Source organism: Coptis chinensis, chromosome 7, assembly GCF_015680905.1.
Source record: "Coptis chinensis isolate HL-2020 chromosome 7, ASM1568090v1, whole genome shotgun sequence".
In the NCBI taxonomy this organism is placed as follows: domain Eukaryota; kingdom Viridiplantae; phylum Streptophyta; class Magnoliopsida; order Ranunculales; family Ranunculaceae; genus Coptis; species Coptis chinensis.
Genome location: NC_141462.1, coordinates 9,551,587 through 9,574,332, shown reverse-complemented (window position 1 = coordinate 9,574,332; position 22,746 = coordinate 9,551,587). Strand labels below are relative to the sequence as shown.

The following is a 22,746-nucleotide window of genomic DNA, read 5'->3' as shown; positions in this document are numbered from 1 at the left end:
AAACAACGTCCATGTTTTGCAATAGTTATAATTTACTGAGCGACGGACTTAGACCGTTGCAAATAGAAAAATAAAGCTTCGAACGTCAGTTGAAGTGACGTCCGAGTTTTTAAGTTACACAGACATTACTATAAGTGACGTTCGTGCTTTTTCATTAACTAATAGCCGGATGGGGAATTCCCCACCCCATCTATTGACTAATAACCTATTACCTATGATATACAACCCCTATTGGAAGGAGTTTTTTGGCACTTGGAGTGTAAACTTTACACTTCATACTGTTTACACCCCCCCATTGGAGATGTCCTAAAAAAGTCATAATCTTATATGAAAATTCATAAAGGGCTTATAAAAAGTCATTAGTGGTTTGTTGATGTAAATATTTTGGTGATAAGTATAATTAAACTATTATATCTGTGGTATAAGAAAATGAATCGTTTATTGAAAAACCTAAACTCGTGTATGATATATACATATATTTTTGTTTATTTTTTTTAATATTTTGCTCACAGTGTTGCAAATGAAATACGAATGGGCCGGGACAGTATGGACAAGGGATTTCCATGGTCCTAAGCTCCAAACATTAGGTTTATGCTTTGTGATAGTGTTGTAAGGTTTTAAGGAGTTCTTTGTTATCTTATGGGGACACCAAGGGATTGATAGTATTCAATACCTATCTTGGAGATCAGGATGGGTTGTTTGCTAAAAAAGTTTTCAAAAATGCATGGTCCATTTACTTTTGCATTGTCACAAAAAAATTATTCAAAATAGAAATTCGTAGCCCATCAAATGTAGTCAACAAATTGAAATTTTTGGCTAATAGTGGACCGTTCCTTTTAACTATTTTTCCTTCTATATTTGGCAAGTTTAATTTTTTAATTTTTTAATATTTTGATTATTTGTGACAATGTTTATAATAGTTATGAGATCATATCCACAAAAAACAACCTAATCTAAAAGTTATAAATGCTCTAACGATTTTGAGTTTGTTTACGTGTTTTTATAAGATATCTTATAACCCAACCCCTCCCTAAATATAATTTACTAATTTTACTTGTTGCTTATTATCACTACCAACATGAGTACCTACTACCAAAAGAATCAACGCACTCAACACAATTGCACGCTCGAGGGATCCTTATGCAACGTTAAACAACTTTCAGCTGATCCAACATCAACCACATGATCAACAGTTGCAGGCAAGGAGGTGGCGACTAGCACAAACACAAACATAACTGAAAACACAGGAGAAGCCCCCCTTCCCTCCCCCTGGGACCAGACTACAATTAAGAATTTAGTAAACCATTAGGTGTTTTAATCTAGGAATTTCAGTTGGCAAGCGACTTTTATTTATATGTCTGATAACTTTCTTTCATGCTTATCATGGTACATTGTGAGTGATATTACATCAAGACCATACTAAAATTAAGAATTAAGTAAACCATAATATTATTAGGTGTTTTAATCTAAGAATTTCAATCATCACATGTGACTTTTATATGTTTGATAACCTTTTTTACATGCTTGTCATGTTTTACACTAGTATTTTGCCCTGTGCCGTGACGACGAGATATGCGTAGCGCGGCCCCTTGGTACGCCTTCTTCCCCCGACGATATCCGCCCTCCTTACTCATATTTCCAAAGTACGCACGCGCCTTTAGCGCATCTGCCCCCTACTCATGTTTTCAGAGCCCAACAACCCATAAAAGTTTAGCTGAAAAATAGTCAAGGCCTTTTTTGTGTGGAATGGATGAGGTGAGAAAAACTTTTAAACTCACACAAAAAAAACTTGTTAACTCACCCCAGAAAAATATTTTAGTGGCTATGGTTAGGTGGTGGCACGATCACGTATCACCTTGTGAGTTGGAATTTGTCAACCTACTCCACCCTTCTTTGTTATATAGATGTTTATCACGGTATATTTATGTTATATGAAAAATATTTTTATTGCCTATTTTGTAGCTGAAAAAACAAACAAAAAAGTTAAAAATTAAGTGAGGAAAGAAGTAGTTTCAGACTTTCAGTAAAGATTCCCTTGTTAAAAAATTAATGTTCTCAGCTTCTTTCCTACTGCCTTATGATTCCATTATTTTCTAATGGGACCTTATGCCCATTGTGTAAAAATAAGACCTTGGATACCTTTGGAAACCATGTTGCACAATGTAAGCAATTTCCCGACTTTAAGTACCGGCATGACTGTGTACAAGACATTCTATATTTCTATGTGAGGTTATTTAGTGAGCAAGTGTACCAATGAAGAAAGAAGGGTTAACGAGTATTACACCCCCCCCCCCCTCCCTAAAATACACACAAAAAATGTAAAATTGGGTTGACCGTATTATTTTTTTGTGTGTGTGTGTATTTAGGGGGGAGTGATAAGAGCCCAAAATTGTAGTTTTAACCCCTTAACAATAATACTTTTAGACCAATTATGTGAGTAATAAATAAGAGTTAATGCTAATTACGTGTTTTTATGTATTTCAGGCATTGAAGTAAATTATATGCAGAAATGTGCCACTTTGGCGATATAAAGGAGCAAGGGTTGTTTGTTAAGAAGTTTTGTGATTAAAGGCCAAGATTCAAGGAGAAAAAGCCTTTGTAAAGCCCGGTCAGAAGTTGAAAAGTCAGAGTCAACACGGGCAGAAACAACACACAAAAGTTAGTAGAACTTCCAAAGACTGTATCTTTGGACTCAAGCCTCGGAATTGGGCATACCTTATGTCAAAACGACCGGTCTCGGAAAGAGCTTTCCAATGGTCCGAACCTTGACCCAATCAGACAAGCAAAAGTGGATGAAAAGCCTGTTGAAGTCAAAGCTAGTTGAAAAAGGCCCTGTGGACTGAAAAAATTGGGCTTTGGGCTCGATTTTCCGGGCCAAAACATGGATCCTCAGCCCATGCATGAAAATGTGGATCTGGTCTCCTCCATTTCCACACACAATACTTAGCTCTTAAGTATCAATTAGCTTAGGATAGAAAGTAGCCATTAGAGAATAATCTGGATCTAGTTTTGAGTTTTTGAATTAGTTAATTAATTAGTTTTCATTCCATTAATTAGTTTCATTCCTTATTTTATATTAGTTATTGGAATCATTGTTATTCATTCATTAGATAAATAAAATAGTTAGTTCTTGATAATTTCGATTTTGTTATTTAAAATTGCTTAGATCTAATTTCAATTCTTGTTATTTAATGATTTCTTAGTTGTTAATTTAGATTTCAATTATTGTTTAGTTGAATTTAATAAAGTTAGAATCTTTATATTATGTATAATTCAATTTCATATGGAAATGATAGCATAATGATTCTAGGCTAAACCTCCATTAGAGGGGGTTGAAGAAGTCTTGATGAAGTTTGATCTTTGTTAACTTAGAAATCGTTGTGATAATCTATTCAATTCTAGAAAGTAATTAGTTCACCATGAGAATGGGTTTGATTGCTTCACATGCTAGTTATTAATTGGCAGAGATGCCATGTATAATTAGGGATTAGAATTTGACATGCGAAGCATTGAAATTTGGATCACTATGAATCTTTATTAGTTGATTAAGTCGAGTTAAGGTGGAATCAATCCCCCCTAATTCTTTATCTAGATTCAAACCCTTAGTATTCCGTAGCATTTTCTAGTTGAATCATTATAGTTAGTATCTTGTTATTTAAATTTGCATCGTAGTATAATCCCACCATTACTCTCATTAGACTTTGGATAGATTCACAATATTAGAAAACATTGAATGCTAAAGAACTAGGAGTAGAACGAATCTTCTATTCCAACTCTATTTCAATAGTATCGAGAGTAGAAATCTTTGATAAGAACTGTCTTCGTATAAAGAAATAGTTTTACTTGCGTTTGAAATTCATCATTATTTATTCGTAGGTAGAACTATATTCAATTTTTTCGTGTTATCAGGGAGACCCTAATTTCCCATCTGGGGGTTCCTAATTGCCTAATCTAGTGGGGGGGAATCCTAATTGGCTAATCTAGTGGGAGGTAATACTCCTTAACCTAATAAAGAAACCACTATCAACTTTCTCACCAACTTTAGGGAAGGAACATCGACGTTTCGACCAGTAGATGTTTTGATTTATAATTGGTCTGGAGGCAATCTGTGATACCCCTGGGCGAGGCCCGAGGAGGGGGTATGATGGAAAGGTGCCTAACCCGAGTTTTCAGGATAAGTGACCTCTTGGGAAGCTGCTGTCTGGAATCGAAAATCCCACATTGTCGGAGGTCCGCAGTGGCTAAGTGGAGATAGTATCGATGTTAGGATTTGGAGGATCAATTACTCATAGCCAAGATATTTGGACAGCCACTTAAGCGAAGTGGGATCACACCATGGTGCAACCGTCACCCATACTCGGGTTAGGTGCATTTCTATCTTACCCCCTCCTCGAGCCTTGTAGATGTATAGGTTTCTACATATAACCTAATGTTGAGATTGATTGGGAATGGCTGCACTCTCTCTTTGGATAAGAGTTGCCTACATATCAAGTTTCTTGGGTCAACTTGAATCAAGTCTTATGTAGTTCATCTCTCTATACTTATAGGTATTTAATATGACTTTCCTTATTTGCTTCAGGCCGTTGTCAAGTGTAGATCTATTTTTGGTTCTCCCTTGATGGTTTGCCACTACTTCTGCTGTTACAAAGTAAATGCCTCCTTCATTGTTGCATTAACTGAACTTCAGGATCGCGGTAGATCATTTGTTTCCATGTATGGCTGTATTTGATATTTAGGACGACCTGAGTTTGGGTTGTGATTACGTCCTAGTGGCGTAGTATGACCTTGTGATATACGAGCTGTGCAGATACGACCTGGTGTGTGGACACGTGTGCTATAGTGATTGATTTGAGAACAGAGGGTACTTACACAGCCCCCTTTATTTATTTATTTTTTGGATAGGCATTGGCGTGACAAACGAGTGAAAAGAAAAGATAAAATAAAGATATTTCTGACACGTGTCCTACAACTGGTGTGTTTGAAAAAAATGACCGGTTTTGGAAATTGTGCGGGGTTGGTTGGATTTGATCCATGGGCCCAAATCGCGGTGGTTTTGTGGGCGAGGTAAGGATGGGTTATGATTGTGTTTTATGGGAAAGGCAAACGTTTTGTGTTGCTTCGAAATTTGTGCGGCTAAAGGGTTGTTTTGTTTCTGTAGGTTATTCGCCTTCTCATTTCATCAAGAAAAGGAAGAAGAAGAAAGAGAAGGAAAAAAAATTCCAACCTTTCGCTTCCAGGTGCGTTATCTTTGATAAAAATTAGATTTTTTTTTTGTTTCCCTTTCCACTTTTGTGTTTGTCATGCCGATTGCTACTGGTAGTGTGAGTGGGAAGTGTCATTGAACCAGTCGAGGGTGACAACTGTGAGTGGTGGAGATGGTGGTGTTAGGGCGTGTAGTGGAGATGAGGCGTCATCGTCTTCGTCATTGGAGACGATGAATGAGGAGGCAGTACCTAGGTCGGTGTTTGACAATTTTGGTGATATGAGGAGGGAGTTTGGGTTGGAGACATCCGACCTAACAATATACAATCTGAGTGGAGATAGGAAAGTATTTGGCGTGTGTAGGGGATTTTCTGAGTATCCCATGATCCTCCTCTGTGCCTCGTGATTCAGAACCTTTTTCTTGATAGAGAATGGGTTATATGATTTAGTATTCAAGGTTAAACCGCCTGGCGGTTGCCTACGTATCTTCTTGTTTATTTAGATGAATCAAACCCTATTTTGCATAGTTCCTAAGAGCGAATTCCTATAGTTTATATAGGAAGAGCCTTGAGAGTCTTAGGGTTAGGGTTAACCTCACCGCTTGTGAGTTCCCTTCCATCTTTGGACTCTGCCTTCCTATTAGGAATCCTCTCCTTATGGAAGTTTGAATCTAGACCATATCTTATTTGAGATAGGTTTCCTTGTTGATCATAATATCCCATCGTATATGAGAAGATTAGATCTAAAAGGTAACTCTTAAAGATATGTCATTATGGTTCCTTCCTTATCATCAAAGATCGCCCTATTCAGTTTCTTTCTGTTCAGGAACTGTCCATATCAGTTCCTAACGACTTGGAGAACTGTTATGCTTAGAGGCGGTTAGTCACGTGTCTGGCACATGCTTACTAAACACTCATGATAAACACGAGATTACTTATTCATAGAACTAATCCGATGGCTCTCGTATCATTCTAGACATCTATAGTCCTGGGTCATTTCCATCCCACGTGTCATTTAGTTAGTGACGGAAAATCCCCCTACAGATGCCCCCTTTCATGCATCTAGCACATGGGCGCTTGAAGCGACACTGCTTTTGGGGCGAGAATCTTTTTCTTAAACAATTGTCTGAACTGCTTATGGGCTAAACTAATTAAGGCTTCTGAAAAGATGTCTCGAACGGATGCGCCGTTTCCCGAAAAAGGTAATGATGGCAGTTCCATCCCGAAAAGACGCCATGCTTGGGCTAATCGTAATCGTCTATCTTATTTGTATATAAAGGATCTAGTGAGAGAGCCCTCATTATCTCTTCCGCTATCTTTTCCTTATATACCGAACCCTTTGATCTCCCGTTAGGGTTTAACCAAAACTCTAAACTTTATCTCTTTTCTGATCATGAATCCCAACTGGTCACTTAAAAACTTCGGGGATCTCTCTTCCCTGGAACTGATCTGAGAGAAATTTCACATCCCTGCTGATATTGGTCTTCAGTAGGGGAGATTGTCTGATGATTTGGCCTACAAGGACATAGCGCTCATCACAATCGGTCAACTTAGGGCCGCACTCACCCTTCCCCTCCACCCACTATTGAGAGAATGTTTGATCCACTTCAATCTTGCTCTTGGTCAAGCAACACCCCTATTTTACAGAACTGTCATGTACTCTGCCATACTAGCAAAGAAACATGGATTCGTTCTGAATCATTGGGTGTTTGGGTATTTTTATGAGGTCCGCCGTATTCGAGACCAATCTTACTACTACCTCATGACCAGAGACAAGAATTCTCCGATCGTCTTTTTCGAGGGGAAGTAGAGTGACGAGGGTTGGGTTGATCACCACCTTCGAGTGTTGGGTGGGACGTTCATCCTCCAGATGTTGATGGTGAGCCAGTGGGGATTCCTATTCTCAGAAAACACATTCATGCTCCAACCAATAAGTCTATTTTCTCATGAATTTTATAATCATCATAAGAGTCTTTCGACTGAGTTCCTTTGCTATTATTCCTTAGATGACTCTTCCCCCTGGAACCAATTAACTGCAACTGATGCTGTTACGGTGGACTTCATCAAGAAGATCCCTAAGGATCAAAGGATGCCCTGGGTGATAGTTCCTGACCCCACCCGTCTCTTTGAATATTTTAACATGTCTGCTGAAGAACTACTGTCACTTGCCCCCGGCTTTTCCCCTTTTGGGATAAATACTGTGAATTCTGGGCACACAATACTTCCTCCTCCTATGGATTCGGATGCTGGTTTTCTTCCTCCTCTAGTTTAGGATGAATCCTCTTTGATTACTAGAAGAAGAGGAAGCCGCAAAGAGAAGAGTTCTTTGGCAACTTCCAGTGATGCTGCGACATCAGGTTCAATTCAGGAGCCTGATGTCAGTGATGATTGTGTGATCACTGGCGGGAGGGGCTCTGAATTGCTTCATGAACTTCTGGCTATTGACAATTTTAAGAGAGAAGTACGTGCATCCAATTGTTCAAAGTTGAAGAGAGCTGATCCTGCTCTTGCTTCTGATGTTGCCCCACTAGGTAAGAGAACAAAATTTTGCCCTCTATATGTGGATGAAGAAACACCTTTCAAGGTTCATGTGACTATTCCGCACTCTGGTAAGTCTTTTGAGAAAATAGTTGTACCCTTACTAGTTCCAGAACCTCCTATAGGTTCTGAACAGGCTGGTGATTATGTACTGTTGACTATTGATCTTCCCTTCCCGATGACCGAAAGGGGAAGGGCGTCGGTGAGACAACTGCTATAACTGTTGCTCTTCCCCCTCCTCGATTTGGAGATAGGAGGAGGGTGATCAACGACATTCCCTTCTCGCCACAATCTCCAAATTCTCCTGAAAGGGAGATAATCGTGAAGATGAGATGTTGGGGCGGAACTGATGAGCTTCCCGTTACCAACAAACACTCAGTTAATGATGTCGATATCGTGCTTGGAGTTCTGGAAGCTGTGCGACTTCTTGTTGATAAAGCCGAAGCCAATATGGCTGGTAGTCTGGATCTGTCATTCCACAGATCTGCTATTTATCTTGCCAAGGTAAGGATTTTTTTTTGTTCAATGTCCTGTTTATCTCATTATGTTGCCTACACCTTCTATATTCTTTTTCAGTTAGTGAATAATTTTTTAGCCATGAAAGAACCAATCTTTGTAGCCTCAGCCAATACAGCCACTGATGATGTGGCTACTGGTGAGCTGAACTGGGCGAAAGAAGCTGTTGAGAAAAAAGTTGAGGAGCTGCAGACCTAGGTTGGCCAGCTTTTGGCAAAAAAGAAGAAATCTGATGCTGGTTTCAGGAACATGAGAGATATGATATCCAACCTCCAAAACTCTCTAGATAAAGCCCAAAGAGGATTTGTTAAGGTTGCCTCTTGGAAAGTGAAGTTCTTGGAGCTGTGCTCCCAATTTCCCACACTACAAGCAAAAGGTGACTACGTATAGGGCGATCTTAACAGTAGGAATGCCGAGATGAGGAAACTTGGCCAAGCCATTAGTCATGCTAATAAGGCTATGACTGGTTATGAGAGGGATCTCCGAGAGAAGCTCCTTCGTTCTGTAAAGAAAGTTGATGATCTCTTGGAAGAGACCTTCGAGTTCTATTCCAAGGTGGTGACAAGCCTTCTTTTTTGTGTATGTAGATGAGATGGTATATGGATGATGTAGATAGATGATGGTCATTGAACAAAATAGAAGCGTATCAAAACCTAATTATCCCTCAATAAGTAAAGGATGAGTAGGGTATCGTTCCACTTTTAAGTGTATGTTTATATGAAGGACAGGACTGGAAAGGGGGTTTGAGGGATTAAAAACTATGATTATAGATATTATAGATTCTAATGCAAAACCAAACTAAACTAAACTAAACTAAACTATTGAGAATTTATAAGAAAGGGAATTCAAGAGATTAGAATCCACCAATACTTTTGATTCAATGACCTTTTGCTTCATGGTTGTTCTCACAAGTAGACTACAATTAGGCAATCGAGCGAGTGTCGATGCCTTCTTGGACAAAACATCGTTAACAAATAACTCTACTTAAGGTTATTCCTATGTTCATGTTACTAGTATCTTCTTTCCTTTTATGTGAGCTTGGCCAGCTATTCAATGAATCACCATCTAAGGCAAACACAAGGAATACTTCTCTTACTCTAAAACACTACACAACTAGAAGAAAAGTAGAGAATAATAGTATAATATTCAATTACAATAAATAAAACCCTATTATAACATTATATTCAATTGTAATAAATAAAAACATGTCACTAGCAAATATTTAATTGCAATAAATAAAACCCTAAACTAGCATGATATTTGATTGCAATAAATAAAAATCTTAATCTATACTTCCATCCCCTGGTCTGGGCAATGGAACTAATAACTAAAAACATAAAGAACTAACCTGATTGAAGAACACCATGAACCAGAAGAATCATTAAACCTTAAACACTGGCTTCATCTCCTCCTTGAAAGAGAAGATTAGCCTTCCATAAAGAAAGAAGAACGAGAAGAAGAAGAGTCGAAGAACATAAGACTAGAAAGACTAATTTATTAAGACTCAGCTAGTTAAAACCGATCTTTTATTATTAATCTCTCTCTGCCTCAAGTTCGGGAGACAAGAGTATAATTGAATTGGCAAATTACATGAGGCACTTAGGTCCTCTATTTATAGAGGTTACAATGAGCTCTAGAAGCATTCCAAACCATCATTTGTTTCCTAATACAAATAGACTTCTTTCAGAGTCCAACTTTGTCTCCAAAACGGAAGGAATTGAATTGGATTCATGTTGATTCATGCGATGCACTATTCCGTCTCGATCCATGTGATCCATGTGTCCCAGATGCGTAAGCCTATTTTGTCTCTTCTGCTCTATCATTCTATCCTCTTTTGCGGGCTTTGGTCCAAGCAACGAATCCTTTGGCCTTGGGCTTCCAAATAGGCTTTAAAATAGGTCCAAGTCGCATATTTAATAGCTCTAATTCCTTGGCCTTCTCCATGATTGTCCATGGGCATCTCATGTGATCCTTAATGCTCCAAATTGCTCCGTTTTACCCCCTTTTCTCTAATATTCCACAAAACTCTCTCTTTTACCTGTAGAATCATAAAACATAACTTACAAACACTATTAGTCCACTAAGATGGCTAAACAAGAGGCATAATCGAGGCTTAAATAGCACTTTTTGAGCACTTATCACAACTCCCAACTAGCCTTTTGCTAGTCTCTTAGCAAATAAGATAAAAAAATAGATAAGTGATCAAAATCACATCCTAATAACAAAAATAAAATCCTAACTCACTTTCGCAGGCATCGCGATTGCATTTACCATATGCAACAAGGCTTTAAACCTTTAAGTTCCCCAAAATGACGGAGTTATAGTCTCGTGAGGGTTTTCAGGTGATATACCCACAAAATCAATCAACAATAACATGTTCAAGAATGATATTATTTTAGAGAGAGAGAAATTCCTTACCCACTTAGTGCTTACTCCATGAAGCGGTCTCCATTGCTAACTACATTGCTGTAAAGACTCATAAATTATGATGGGAGACAGTAAAAATTGACAAAATTCTTAATCAAGGCTTATGTGTGTACTCAGTCAATCTCCTATACTCTCCTATCCAAGAAACAGAATCCCTAGTTTACCTTTAGACAGATAATCTCAACTTTCAATCCTCACCGGTCATACTCTCAGAAAAGAATCTCTTAGAAGATGGTCTACTATTTTACCTCATGTATGTGGGGAAAAGAATAATGAATACGAACATCCCACATACTACCTTGAAAAATGGACTTCTGGATGAAATTAGTCTCATGGAAAGAATGTCAATCACATATGAAGTGTCGGGTCCTTCATTTTAGCAACCTCTCACCTATTCTAGACTTCGTACCATACTGTAATAATAAGTCATGGGTTGTAACTTGGCTTGGGTATTGGTTTGTGAAGGAAAGGTAAAAAGGATTCAAAGGTTGTTTCTGAAAAACACTAAGGGTTTTGCTTCATTATTTGGAAGATTTCTTCAAATTCTGTATTGCAGAGAAAATTCTTCCTTTGTCTTAGCTTTTCCATCCATTCTGTTCAACTTTTTTTTTTTTTTTTTTTTTTTTTTTTGGTATATCCTTGTCACACCCCGAATTTCGACAGAATTCGGAAAAAACAATATTTGTTCCCGACTCTTCGATCTTCGAGGTGTGATGCACTCTCAACTCCCAAAAACCTATAAACAGTTTAAATATGCGGATAATTAAAAACCAATAAAAATTTCAATTAAACAAAAGTCATCTTCATTACAAAAATTCACAAATAAGATTAGGTTACAAATCTCTTTTCAATAACTCTTTATTTAAAATTACAAATGAAAATACAAATAACATTGTCTCAACTAAAAATCTATATCACCTCAAGGGAAAATAAAAACCTATCTTGAAATGCAACGCTTACGCAAACCACAAGCAGCAACCAACCTTCTTCAACACTAAACCTATCAAGACTTATCAACTATGTTCATTTAATGAACACACCCGATAAGCAAACATGCAAATCTGGTCAGCATTATAAAAATGCTGGTGTGAGTAGCTCTAGAATACAATATATACTTATACATATACATACATAATCCATAAGGTAGTTAGTTCCTCCACCGAGGCGCCTTAACTCCCAACAACTAATACGACATTCTTAACTACAATAAGTAAGGCAGGTAGTTCCTCCACTGAGGCGCCTTAACTTCCCACTAACCACACAACAAACCATACGCATAATAAATAAGTCATGTAGTTCCTCCATCAAGGCGCCTTAGGTTATAACTAAACAAATAACCAACCAAGCATATTATATACGTACCGCATTTCATGCTCAATTACAGAGTGGGTCGTCTCTACACAAGTAATTAGTTTGACCCACCCTTCTGCAAAACCATATACAATCATATGTCTAAAGATATATTATTAACCAACATATTACCATAATTATATTAATTTAAGGCTTTCTTTGCAACGCCGAACATATTAGTTTGACCTAGTTTCCCTGGCTACCACAATCACTTCCCAACGCCGAACATATACATCAACATGCCTCCCCTTACATAATGAACCACTCCGTGCGTAACTACCCTGGCGGGATGCCGCGACACGGGTAACCCTCACACGAAAGCCATTATGTAAGAAATCGCCATTATTCGCCATTATTCGCTCATAATTTTGCAAGCGAATAATCAAGCCACCATTTTTCGCGCGAACGGAATAATTTAAAGCCACCAATCATATTACTTACGCCGGAAGGGCCATTCAGATTCACTGAAACTCCCGTAGGGCTAATCATATCACATACGCCCATCACAAAGGCAAATCACATGAGTTGTGGTAGCTAGGTTCTAGGATTTTCGTTACGTAATTTATTCAAGTGTCATACATTTATATCTCAGAATAATTCTTATTCTATCTCATGCCAGTATACTTAATTGTATCGAAGCTCAACGCGTTTCGTTATAATACAATCCACATTATCACGTGCCAATACTATTCATTGCACGATATCCAAGTATCTCTATATCAAATCTCGAAACTTATTATTTCACGTGCCAATCATATATTGCACTACACCATATGGAATATCTCCAGCCTTCATACATACTACAATTCATTTAAGTAGCAACTCATAATAGTAATCAATCATATAATGTATTCATTCAATATATTTATGTGAACTTAATTCACTATCAAAGCCCAATACTAAAGTCCATGAATCTAAGTCTTATAAGAATTCCCTTCTTGTTACGTGCCAGTATTATATTCTTTACACACTACTCATGTCAAATCTTAATTAGATAATGACAAACAAAGTTATACAATTTCCGACAATATTTTATTACTACATTTGTCCATATTCTTAAATAAGTGAAAAACTGGAAAAATCAGCATTCCACAGTCAACGGTCAATGGTCAACGGTCAAAGTCAAAGTCAACACGTCATTGTCAAAGTCAAACTATCGTTTCCCTGTTCAATAGGTTTAGGGTCATAGCCATGGTTCATGGCTAAGGGCAAAGGTGCATGGTTCATGGGCTCATGGCTAAGGTCATGGTTCGGACCCACTAGCCAAGCCCAAACCCAAACCTTATAACCCAAAAGTCTAAATGTTGAAAGACCCATTTGGATCTCTATTAAGTCCTATGGATTGGCCGCAAACAATATTAGAAACTGGCCCAAAACACCAATGGGTTCGGCCCAAAAATAAAATAATAGAACTGGCCCAAACAACTAATGAAACTGGCCCCAAACAACTAATGAAACTGGCACAAACAATCAAGCTAAACTGCCCAACAACTTAAACTAAGGTGGACCAGGCCAAACAAAACAATATAATCTCTGGCCCAAAGAAAACAAATAAAATGTTGGCCTAAACAACTAAAACAAAACCGGCGCAAACAAAACAACCAAGGCCCAAAAACTGAAACTGGCCCAAGGCCCAACCGGTCATCTTCTCCATCAGCTACCACCAGCTCCCTCCACCAGCCACCAAATCGAGTTCTCCTCCTCCTCCCACTTCATCATATCGATTTTTACCCTTGGCAAAAACCAAACAACTTTAATAAAAGCAAAAACCCCAAATCATTCAATCCCTATACTTCATCAAAACTAGATCTATAATTTTTGACCTCCATTAATGGTTCTTCAAGCTTTAACAGCTGCCCCCCTCACTCTACAGCACTCAATCACTCGCTACCACCAACTATACCACAACAAAACGAGTTCAAACAATAATCCAAACTCCTCACTCCTCACCCAACTGTCTCGACGCCATTAACGTCCCCTCCGGAGCTTCAACAGCCCACATCTCACTACCCAACCCAATCATAACACAACCAACCCACCATACAAAATAATAACTTAACATCACACCAAAACCGAGTTCAACCAAAACCATCAGGCCGATTCCGTTCCTTTGGCTGGGCGACGCCATTAACGCCCCTTCAGAGCTTGAACAACTCATCCAATCACCAACAACCAACCTCCAGTACTTAACCCCCGACCTCAATCCACAAATTCAAAACCACAGCAAAGAAAAATTTTTTTTTTTTTTTTTTGAAACAACTAGGGGTTAGGCAGACCCCAACCTGTATTAGCTTAAACTCTTTGATACATCATACCTCTTGCATCCTCCTCCACTATTACAAAAAGCTCATAAACAAGTGGTGGAGTGCTAAAAACAGTACCTAGCTTCACACAAAGATTTATACGATCCCTTACTGTACTAGACTTAGCCAGCCAGTCGGCAACCCTATTCATCTCCCTGTACACATGGGTTACAACCACTGTCTCAAAGAGACGCATGCTTTTCCTAATAGACTCTACTAGGTCCCAACAATACCAAGGACAGTCCTCCTTTCTATTAATCATATTTACTGCTCACAAAGAGTCCGACTCCAACATGATCATTTTACAATTCATGTAGCAAGCTGCTAACAGCCCTGCTTCGATCCCTTTTAACTCCTGTATAATCACAGACCTGAGGTTGGTATTACCCATGAACACGATCAAAGGTGCTCCCTCATGGTCACAAAAAAAAAAAAAAAAAAAAAAAAAAATTTCCAGCATCCCCCATATCCCCCAAAAAGATTCACTCCATCCGAAGTTAATCTTTATCGTGTCAGCTGGTGGTTTAACCCACTGTCCTTGTATCGGCTTTTTCTGCCTAACCAAGAGCTCAATCCCAAGAGCATTCATCATATTTTTGGTTTCTATAGAATCGTCAGCTTCTTTTATCACCCTTTGTAAGTAAGTTCTCATCCTGTTTACTATATCTCTGCTGATCGCTGCATCTGTGTGGGTCTTGCTTTTAAACTTTCGGCAGTTTCTTTCATTCCAGATCCCATATACCATAGCACAAGTCAGTGTCCGAATTATCTCACTAGCAGTAGAGTTTGATCGAGTAACTCTCAGGAGAAGATACCATTCAAGAGTTGACTCTTGTACTACAACGCCTAGCCCTAGTCTTGTTTTCACCGCAGACCATACCTTTCGGGAGAAGTCGCAGTCAAAGAAAAGGTTCTTAGAGTTTTCAGCTTGGGTTTCATAGAGGTAGCACCTAGATTGAGTGATAATCTTCCTATGGATTAACCGATCTTGTGTAGCCAAGCACCCTGCAAAGAGCTGCCACGCAATGAAAGAGTGCTTCGGTACAGCATACTTCCCCCAGACCAGTTTATACCACGCAACTCTTTGTCTCATATTTTTTATAGCCACATACGCATATTTGGTGGAGAACTTTCCATTGCTAGCTGGGCTCTAGACTACCACATCCTTCTCAAGATTTACATTGATAGAGGTTTGCAGTATACTCGTCTTTAGTTCACTGTCTTGAAGGAGATTAACCAGCCCATTCCATTCGCCATTTGTAATAAGGAGACTCACCTTTGCATCATCAGGCACCTGGAGCATATTTCTAGCTTGAGAATTATGGATCAAAAGCTTTGACGAAATCCACGGGTCATGCCACAAACTTGTATTTTCACCATTTGCGATCAAACACTTTATATATTTTCGTGCAATCTTTCTATGCTTGAGAATACTACGCCAAACCCACGAGCAGTCCTGGGGAATCTTCATAGACCAGAAATGTTTGTTTCCAATGTGATATTCCCACGTCCATTTTGTCCACAAAGTCTCTTCTTTACTTACCACCTTGAACACAAGCCCACAGTAAGTTGCTATATTCCACACTCTAGGATCAATGATGCTCAACCCACCCTCCTTTTTATGCAGCCTCAGAGTTGCATGACTTGCTTTATGCATTTTTGCTTGCATCGAGACTCCACTCCATAAAAACCTGTTACATATCTTAGCCACCTTGTCAAGCACACGCACTGGGAGAATGAACGTCTTAGCCCAATAGATGTGAAAAGAAAAAAAAGAATTGATCAGATGAATTTATTGAAATGCACCGCCTGCATAGGACAAGGCTCTATTCTTCCAATTCGACATTCTAATAGTGAGTCTTTCAATCAGTGGAAGACAATCCTTTGCATTGATTCTGAAAGCTGTGAGAGGCAGGCCTAAGTACTTGATAGGGGGAGCAACTAACTGAATACCCAGTAACCCTCCTAGGGCTAATCCGTCATCTTTTGTCATGCTTCCAGTAAGGATAGATGTTTTCATAATGTTGATCTGGAGCCCTGAGAGAGATGAAAATTGATCAATATAGTTTTTGACCACTAGGATAGACTTCTCTTCCCCTTTACAGAAGAGGATAACATCATCTGCAAAACTCAAATGAGTTATAGCAAGCCTTTTGCATCTTGAGTGAGGGCCAAAACTTTTGGAGGAGAGACCTTGCTTTAACAGACCACCCAGTAGTTCCATAATCAGCACATAGAGATAGGGGGACAGAGGGTTGCCTTGCCTTAACCCTCTTTTTCCTTCAAAGAATCCATGTGGGCTTCCATTGATCAAGATAGAGTAGAGTGGGGACGTAAAGCACATAGATAGCCATATGATAAACTTTGGAGGAAACTTGAACTTTTTAAGAACAAGGAGCATGGATTCCCAACTGATAGTATCGTAAGCTTTCTGAATATCTACTTTGATAGTACATCTCTTTGGTCCATGCTTTCTTGCATATCCTCTGAGGAGCTCATGAGCGAGAAGAAGGTTATCTTGTATACTATGCCCAGGGACAAAGGCCGACTGATTAAGCTCAATCCATTGATCCATATGAGGCTTCATCCTGTTACTAAGAACCTTGGCAATACACTTGTAAGTGACATTACAACATGTTATAGGCCTATATTCATCAACCTTGGATACAATAGGTTTCTTTGGAATTAAACAAAGGAAAGTGGCATTTGTACCTTTATGTACTTTGTTAATCCTGAATATGGACTGAATGGCATATAAGAAATCACCTCCCACTATGTCCCATGAATGCTTGAAGAAAAAGGTTGTATACCCATCTGGCCCCGGAGCTTTTGAATCCTCCATAAAGAAAAGAGCTTTCTTGATCTCTTCATCAGTTATGTCTTCAGAGAGTATCTCAGCAGTCCCTTGATCAATAACTTCCCTCACTGGTATCCCATCCAGCATCTCTTCAGAGCAAACAGCTTGAGAAGAGACTCCAATCAGCTCTTGATAAAAGGATATGAAAGCATTTGAAACTTGAGCAACTTCTTCATGCTTTACCCCATTCATGTCCGAAACAGCGCAGATGTTGTTTCTATTCTTCCTTTCCTTGATAGCCTGATGAAAGAAAGCATTTCCTTTATCTCAAGATAGTCGAGGCGGTCCATTGCGCGCCCGCTTTCAATTCCATATACTCCATCTCGATAAGGTTACATAAGTTTATCTCGCTCCCTTTTCCTTTACACATAGTCCATGTGGGCCATCCAAATGGGTTCAACTGCAACTCTCTTTATATACAATGCAAATCAGCCTTGCGGCCTCTGTTTTGATGTGAATATTGGACATGTACGTCCTTGCCCATCCACGCAATCTATTTTTGAGTAACTTCAGCTTTGACACTAATATATACATCGGGCATCCAACTACCTCAGTACCCCACACTTCCTAAACCACCATATTAAAATCTTTGTGAAGAGCCCAGAAATTACAAAATTTGAATGGAATTTTGCCCCTTTCCAAGTCCACAAGATGCACCAACTTGGGAGAGTGATCAGAGATACCTAGAGAGAGGAATTCAGCAGTCGCCTGAGCAAAAGCACACGTCCACTCAATATTTACAAGCACCCTATCAATCTTTGACCACTTTCTATTAGCTCCAGTACCATAATTTGTCCACGTATAATAACAACCGAAAGCTTTCAGATCAAACAGCCCTGAGTCGGCTAGACAATCCCCAAAATGTTATGTTTCCCGAGCCTGCACTACTTCCCCAATCCTTTCATGAGAGTAAAACACATTATTAAAATCACCAAGCACACACCAAGGAGTAGTGATACTCCTGTGAAGCTGTTTTATGTCCATCCATAACCCTAACCTGTCTTAACTACCATTACTTGCATAGATAACAGTAGAGAAGAACCAGGATTGATTGCTAAGCACTGTCACCTTACAATGAATAAACTGAGATGTTTCATGTAGCTTGCTCACTAACACTAAACTTGGATCCCATAAGATCCAAATTCTTCCATTCGGATTGCACCCATAGTTGTTTTCAAAGCTCCAGCTGGGTTCACAAACTCTACTGATCCCTACACTCTTTGCCTCATTTACTTTTGTTTCCAATAGACCAAAAGGGCAAATCTTATTCTTCAAAATAAACTTATTTATTTCTACCACTTTTTTGAGATCATTTAGACCTCTTAATGTTAGGTACCGGTATCTCGAGGGGTTAGAGTTAGGTACCGGTATCAACCACTGCAAGGCCTGACCCTCTGGAAAAGCTGAAGGAACATATTGTACTATATCAAGGCCCACATTTCCTCCCTCCATATGCTCACCATCCTCACATTCATCATAGTTTGAACCTCCATCAGTGGTGGTATCTTCCTGTCCAGTTCTAGCCTCCTTACTTCGTGCTGCGCTCACAGAGTTTGAAACTTTGGGTCTCCAAACTTGCTTTGGACGAGAAGGACAGTTTGAGTTCTTATGCCCAAACATATTGCATCTAGTACAAGATGCAGGCACCCATGGGTATTCTAACATAATCTCCACTACTTCTTCCCCCATTTTCACTGGGATTGAGTTCCTATAAGTGTAATCAATAGGAACCTTAACACAAATCTTTGCAAAGTTCAGCCTCGTTCTTGCCCTCATAGCCTCATCCATACTCACCGGCTTTCCAATCAAACTAGCTACATAGCCAAGTCCATCTTCAATCCATAACTCTTTAGGCAGATCCATTATCTTAACCCAAATGGGTAGCTTTGTAATCCTATGCCTCTGAGACTCAACTTCCCGAGTCCACTGTCGTACCACAAACAGTTGTCCTGCAATGAAAATGGGATCCGCTTCCAATACTTGTTTCCTATCTTCATCAAGACTAAACTTGAAGTAAAACAGTTCCTTATCTGTAGAGATAGTGTAGTTTCCTTTAACTTTCCAGATTTTTGAAAGAGTGGATTTAACCAGAGGAAAAGGCAGCCTTTTTTCTACAAAAAAACCCACAACATAGTCACTCCAAGTGGAGACACCCTTCTCCAGAATACTAGCCGGTATCTCAGCTATACCATCCACTAGATGTGTTTCGAAACTTCTCAGAGAAGTATGTGAGCTACTGGAGCCTCCTCTGAACAACGAACTCCATGAGCCTCTATTACAGAGGCTAGGCAAAACTAGAGATGTGTTGGGGGGGGAGGTGGAAGACGAAGGAAGGTCCGACATTTTTGGGAGAGAATTAAAGGAGCATGTAGAGAATGAGCAGGGCTTTCTCTTCTAAGATACAAGAGAAGAGAGGAAAAGGCGGCAACAACTCGGTCAAGGGGGTCAAAGAAAACAAAAAAGGAAATAAAAGGAAATAAAACCCTCAAAAACAAAGAAAGACTTGAGGGAGAAGACTAAAAATAGTCAAAACCTTTTTCAGTCCCCATTTTTTCTTTCTTTGATAGTTGGGTTCTTAACTCATAGCTGATTTCAAAACAGACAAACATGCCGATTTCTTTATGTTGGGCTTTAACTGCCATTAACAGGCCATAAAGCTTTGACAGTTCAAATTAATCAAAACGATATAATAACATTATCTAGTTTAACGATTCGACAATATCGCCGAATAACTACAGAAGAACAAACATAAAAATGAACGAAAACATTGGACAGTAGAATTTTGTCTATATCCCAGTAAAACTCGGGATTTCCGTGAAATAGAAAAACTAACTACTCACCTGTATTAAAAAAAGCACCACGAATCCCTCGTAGTCCAAATCGTCGCGCTCCAACGCTCTAGCAATCAAGCTTTTATCTATGCCTCCATTTTTATTTTATTTTTTTTTATCTAAGAACCCTATTCTCTAGAAAAATATGAATATATACCTGGGTTTGAAACATAATCCCAATACAGACTCGGGCCCAGAAACCAGGCCCACATATCCCCAAATCCAATCCAACCAAATTTCAAATAAATAAATTAATTAATTAATTAATAAATAAATACATATTTTAAATACGGGCGTTATAATCCTTGATTAGTACTAGATATGCTTGTTTTCCACTAGCTTCTTTTACTTAGAACAGAATGATGGTCCCTCATTGTATCTCTATGATATTTCCTTGTAATCTTCTTTTTGTGCTATTTCTTTCTCTTTATGCCCCTTGTATTCTCAAAAACATATGGGTATGGCTGATAAAGATTTTGGCTATACTCCTTGTCTGGAGTTGGGTAAAGGGTTTTATGAAAGAAAATGGCTTATTGTAAGGCTCAAAAGGATTTAACATGATAGTCCTACTAGGTGGGATAAAGGCTGAATGGGTTCACTACTTGACTTATCAGTATGATACTCTATTTTGAATAGACTACAAGACCTAATGACTATCTCCCCAGTTGATGTCACTTCGTGATTAACCAAATCAAAAAATAATGAGACTATATTACAACGACATAAAGAACTGAAAGATGTTGAGTCACTAAGACTCGGATTTTTCGTAAGAACTCTCCAAAGAATGGGTATAAAGCTCAAGTCTCACGGGCAAAGTCTATAAAGTCTATAAATTTTACTTCCAGTTTACTAGGGGTTTAAATCTCTCTTCTAGCAAAAGTACACAAAACTGACCAAGTACTATGGTGGTGCCTTGATAAAGAATTCTATCAACAAAAACTATGTCCGAGCATAATAAATAGTCTAAGTGGTAATGAAATCAATAATATCAACTATCTATCAAACTCAACACTAAGCAGTATAGAATATATATTCCAGACTCATCATTAAAATTCATTTTTCTCATGCTACTGATATAGAAACAAAAATATTTTTGCTTTTGAAAACTAATTTTTGAAATTCATTTCTCAAGTACTTCTCAAGTACACCCTCCCCCAACTTAACATATGCATGGTCCTCATTGTATAGAAATTAAGTAAATGAAATGAATGAGAAAAAGGGAAGATGTTACCATTGATGCCGAATATCAAAATTAATCCAAAAAATAAGAACATTTCCTTTTACCAATTTTTTTTTGTTAGGTCTTTTTAAGTCAGATCCCTAAGACTATATATCATGCATTATCAATTTGGAGTGAGGAGATCGATCAGATTTTCTTATCCAAATCTTACGAATGTTTGGAGGACGAGGAGGTCTCACCTTGTGGGTTGTCAAAAATACTCCTTGATATGCCGGAAAGATTGCTGGTGAAGTTGCTTCTCTACCTTGAACCATTTCAAGTCTGATGATTGTGTGATAGGCCTTGTGGTTCCTCTGTGTAGAAGATTAACGGAAATCTTTCTTTTTAACAGGACAATAGTATCTGATGTGCCCTTTACCACCACAGTGATGATAATGGATGTCCGGGCCGATCAAGGCTTTAGGGTGGGCGGCGGTAGACCGGGTTCACATACTTCTCTCGTTTAGACAATGATGGTATAGAAGAGGCTTCAACAGTGCAATGCTTCTTATCAATATGGCCCACTTTCTGCTTCAGAAGACTCATTTTAGTTTCTAGATTCTGTTGTTTTTCCAAAACTTCTTTAAGCTGATTCTCTAGTAACTGATTTTTCTGGGCAGAAGTCTGTTGTTCATCCTGAAATGTAGAGTTCATCTTCTCAAGGTATGATACTCTCTCTGCTAATTTTCCATTCTGCTCACTTAAATCCTGAATTTTTTGTAGAGATTCCAAGAACATGGCTAGCAACGCCTCTATGGTGCGGTTCTCAGGTTCATCACAGTTTTCTGTAGATTGAACACTCTCAATTGTATCTTCAAATGGGACGAATTATTGTATCATGCTATCAAGGAAGTACACCTCTCCACCTTCGGTGTCATCACAATCCTTATGCAACAGGTGAAAGATATTTATGTCCATGGACATCTTACCAAAGTTGATCTTCATTTCACCATTGTGACAATTTATCAAAGCTTTTGCGGTAGCGAGGAAAGGTCAGCCTAGAATAATTGGAATTTTATCAAAGCCTCCTGGGTGTCTATCACAATGAAATCCACTAGATAGTAGAAATCGACTACTTGAACAAGAACATCCTCAACTATGCCTCTGGGAATCTTGGTAGAACGGTCAGCTAACTTCAATTTGACTTTTGTAGGCTTTAGGTTCTCCAGGCCCAACGCTTGGTACATATGATATGGCAAGAGATTAACACTAACACCAAGATCTAAAAGAGCATTACCCGTGAATTTTTCTCCTATCTTGCATGATATTGTAGGACTTCCTGAATCTTTGATCTTAACTGGAGCTTGCTGATAGATAATAGATGTTGTTTGTCCAGCTAGAAACGCTCGCTTTGGAACATGAGTACTTCTCTTTATGTTGCATGCATCCTTCAAGAATTTGGCATATGATGGCAACTGCTTGATCGCTTTGAGAAAAGGGATATTGATGTTATCTTTCTCAGATGCCTCCTTTATCTCTAAAAATTGCTTGTCCTTTTTGCTTT

At 38.7% G+C, this 22,746-nt stretch overlaps 2 protein-coding genes across 2 annotated transcripts; both read right to left on the bottom strand.

Moving 5' to 3' along the window:
• Positions 1 to 15,485: 15,485 nt before the first annotated feature.
• On the bottom strand, positions 15,486 to 15,992 carry LOC147485872 (uncharacterized). Its single transcript, XM_086573601.1, has one exon. It carries the CDS (start codon positions 15,990 to 15,992, stop codon positions 15,486 to 15,488), a length of 507 nt encoding a protein of 168 aa, XP_086429727.1.
• Positions 15,993 to 16,127: 135 nt separating this feature from the next.
• LOC147485871 (uncharacterized) lies at positions 16,128 to 19,535 on the bottom strand. Its single transcript, XM_086573600.1, has 3 exons — positions 18,209 to 19,535; positions 17,769 to 18,055; positions 16,128 to 17,432 (listed from the first exon to the last, which is right to left on the bottom strand). The coding sequence occupies exons 1-3, from the start codon at positions 19,533 to 19,535 to the stop codon at positions 16,128 to 16,130; spliced, it is 2,919 nt and encodes a 972-aa protein (XP_086429726.1).
• Between the last annotated feature and the right edge of the window lie 3,211 nt (positions 19,536 to 22,746).